A 2,500-nucleotide genomic window follows, 5' to 3' on the forward strand; every position below is an offset into this window, starting at 1 on the left:
CAGAGTCCAGTATAGTGGTGACTCAGTTGGTGCCATTAGTAACTCTGTTAGCTTATGTCAACTGTTTGACTCCTAGTCGTTGTTAGGGACCTCTTGGGTCCTACTTCTCTTTGAACTTGCTGATTCTTAGCGTAGACTGTAATACTAGACTCTAGAAATGACCTAGTTATATATAGTTATAGACTATCGTGGAGAGTCTATAGAGATAAGTTGCCCTTTGTAGATGTGCATACTAATTTTTTTGCCATCTCGCTGAAGGAATTACGTTCTCTGTTATATACTTAGCTGTCTGTTTGTTTTTTAGGTGTCTATGTGTATGTGTGTGTTTGTATGTATATTTCTCTCATCTGTGAGAGGCTGTACCTGCTGGTATAAAGTGAAATATATGTGTCGCTATGCCCCTCCATAATGGGCAAGTGGGGTCTTTACCCCATCTGGGCGCCCACCAACCCGGCAGGTGAGCCCAGCGGAGTGCATGTTTCCGTGCAGTCCATACGGCGATCAATGACTAGCTAGCCAATTCGATATAGATTGCAGGCATTACAGTGACTGCGAACTCGTGGACAGCACGCCTAGTGGATATCAACGACCACCAGGAAAGCACTGAACGTCATCGTCAACGGACCGTTCGCCAGACCACAGAAACTCCCCAACGACTGAAACGAGTCATAGTCTCATGGATAAAGCTAGAGAAACATGAGAAAGAAAGACAGACAAGTTTCATAATTTACTGTCGTCACTGGGGTTTGAACCCCCAAACCATGGAGTGGTAGCCAATATATTATTATTATTATTATTATTGTTATTATTATTATAATGTCTTGTATAAGAAATATATGTATTGACAGACAGACAGACAGACAGACAGACAGACAGACAGACAGACAGACAGACAGACACACACACACACACACACACACAGACAAACAATATACTAAACATGCTGTAATGAATTTCAACTGAACCGACTTCATCACTCAGCATGACCCATTTCCTTCAATATATTACACCACACTAACCTTTTCTCCATCTAGTCCGTCTACACCATTCACTCCCCTTTGCCCTGATATCCCATCATCACCCTGGTAATACAAACACAACATCACACTCAACAAAAACATAAACACAAGATCAACTACGCACTTACCCTGACCCCCTTCTCTCCCTTTGTACCGTTATCTCCCTGAAAAACAGCAGAATAAACGTCACAGAGACATCACACAACGCAGCCTTCAATCTCAATGTCTGACGCTGTCTCCAGGTAAGCCAGAGTCACCAATCTCTCCCTGTAGACACGACACTCAAATTATAAATTACAAAAAACAATTTGAAATAAACACGGTTTGCCTTCTGTCCCACTGGGTTCTCTCCTAAATACGTTTCACCTTGTGAACCCTGAAAACAAATAATTTGGCTGCTCATAGATGCAGCATGCATGATAAACGGATGATTACTCGTTGGCCTGCATCTCCCTTTTGTCCCTAAATAGAATGATTCGTAAGTTATACATTGATGTTAGTTGAAAAGCACATACTTTGTCTCCAGCTTCTCCGGTGGCATTATCTGTTGAGCCGGGTTCACCAGGCAATCCCTACGAAGTCAAAGACAGTGAGAATGTCTCACTCAACTATGAACGCTGATTGGTAGTAGTGTTACTTACTGGTATTCCACACAAACCGGAAATGCCCTGCATACCAATGTCTCCTTTCATTCCTTGCATGCCCTAACAAATGGTAATGCATGTGATTGTTACTGTAGAAAACTGTACGTCCGAATTCTGTCTGTAGTCTGTCTGTACTATGTCTGTATTGTGTGTACTGTGTCTGTGTTCTGTCTGTACTGTATCTGTACTGTGTTTGTACCGTGTCTGTACTATGTCTGTATTATGTCTGTACTGTGTATGCGTTTTGTCTGTATTGTGTCTGTACTGTGTCTATGTTCTGTCTGTATTGTGTCTGTACTGTGTTTGTGTTCTGTCTGTATTGTGTCTCGGTGCAAGACAGTTAGTGTTATTGTATTCTGTCTGTACTATGTCTGTACTGTGTCTGTCTTCTGTCTGTATTGTGTCTGTACTATGTCTGTATTGTGCATATGTACTACGTCTGTGTACGGTCAGACCGTCTATATTATGTCTGTATTGTGTTCTGTCTGTATTGTGTCTGTGTTCCGTCTGTACTGTCTGTGTTCTGTCCGTACTGTGTCTGTCGGTGTTCTGTCTGTGTTTTGTCTGTACCGAGTCTGCGTTCTGTCTGTACTTTGTCTGTGTTCTGTCTGTATTGTGTCTGTACTGTGTTTGTGTTGTTCCATCCATATTTACCTGAGCTCCCTTATCTCCAGGTGGGCCAAGACCTCCACGTCTTCCCTAATTACAAAACTCTACAGCATTCAAACTTTTCTTGTTGAAATGTCTCACATGCCATCCTCGCACACCGACTTCTCCGCTCTCTCCTTTGTCTCCCTACAAGCACAACAACTGCAAGTAACAAACTCTCTCCATTTC

General features: G+C 42.4%; 1 protein-coding gene across 1 annotated transcript in view; it reads right to left on the bottom strand.

Moving 5' to 3' along the window:
- The window catches only part of LOC134197905 (collagen alpha chain-like), a gene marked incomplete at its 3' end in the record, with an annotated part of 6,835 nt that overhangs the window by 3,239 nt on the left and 1,096 nt on the right, over window positions 1-2,500 (bottom strand). The window contains exons 5-13 of the mRNA XM_062667257.1: window positions 2,414-2,458; window positions 2,318-2,362; window positions 1,661-1,723; window positions 1,535-1,591; window positions 1,455-1,481; window positions 1,348-1,395; window positions 1,251-1,286; window positions 1,148-1,183; window positions 1,020-1,082 (exon numbers count right to left, since the gene is read on the bottom strand). Coding sequence (XP_062523241.1) covers window positions 1,020-1,082; window positions 1,148-1,183; window positions 1,251-1,286; window positions 1,348-1,395; window positions 1,455-1,481; window positions 1,535-1,591; window positions 1,661-1,723; window positions 2,318-2,362; window positions 2,414-2,458 — 420 coding nt within the window. The remainder of the gene's footprint in view (window positions 1-1,019; window positions 1,083-1,147; window positions 1,184-1,250; window positions 1,287-1,347; window positions 1,396-1,454; window positions 1,482-1,534; window positions 1,592-1,660; window positions 1,724-2,317; window positions 2,363-2,413; window positions 2,459-2,500) is intronic.

This window comes from Corticium candelabrum, unplaced genomic scaffold (genome assembly GCF_963422355.1).
Source record: "Corticium candelabrum unplaced genomic scaffold, ooCorCand1.1 SCAFFOLD_91, whole genome shotgun sequence".
In the NCBI taxonomy this organism is placed as follows: Eukaryota; Metazoa; Porifera; class Homoscleromorpha; order Homosclerophorida; family Plakinidae; genus Corticium; species Corticium candelabrum.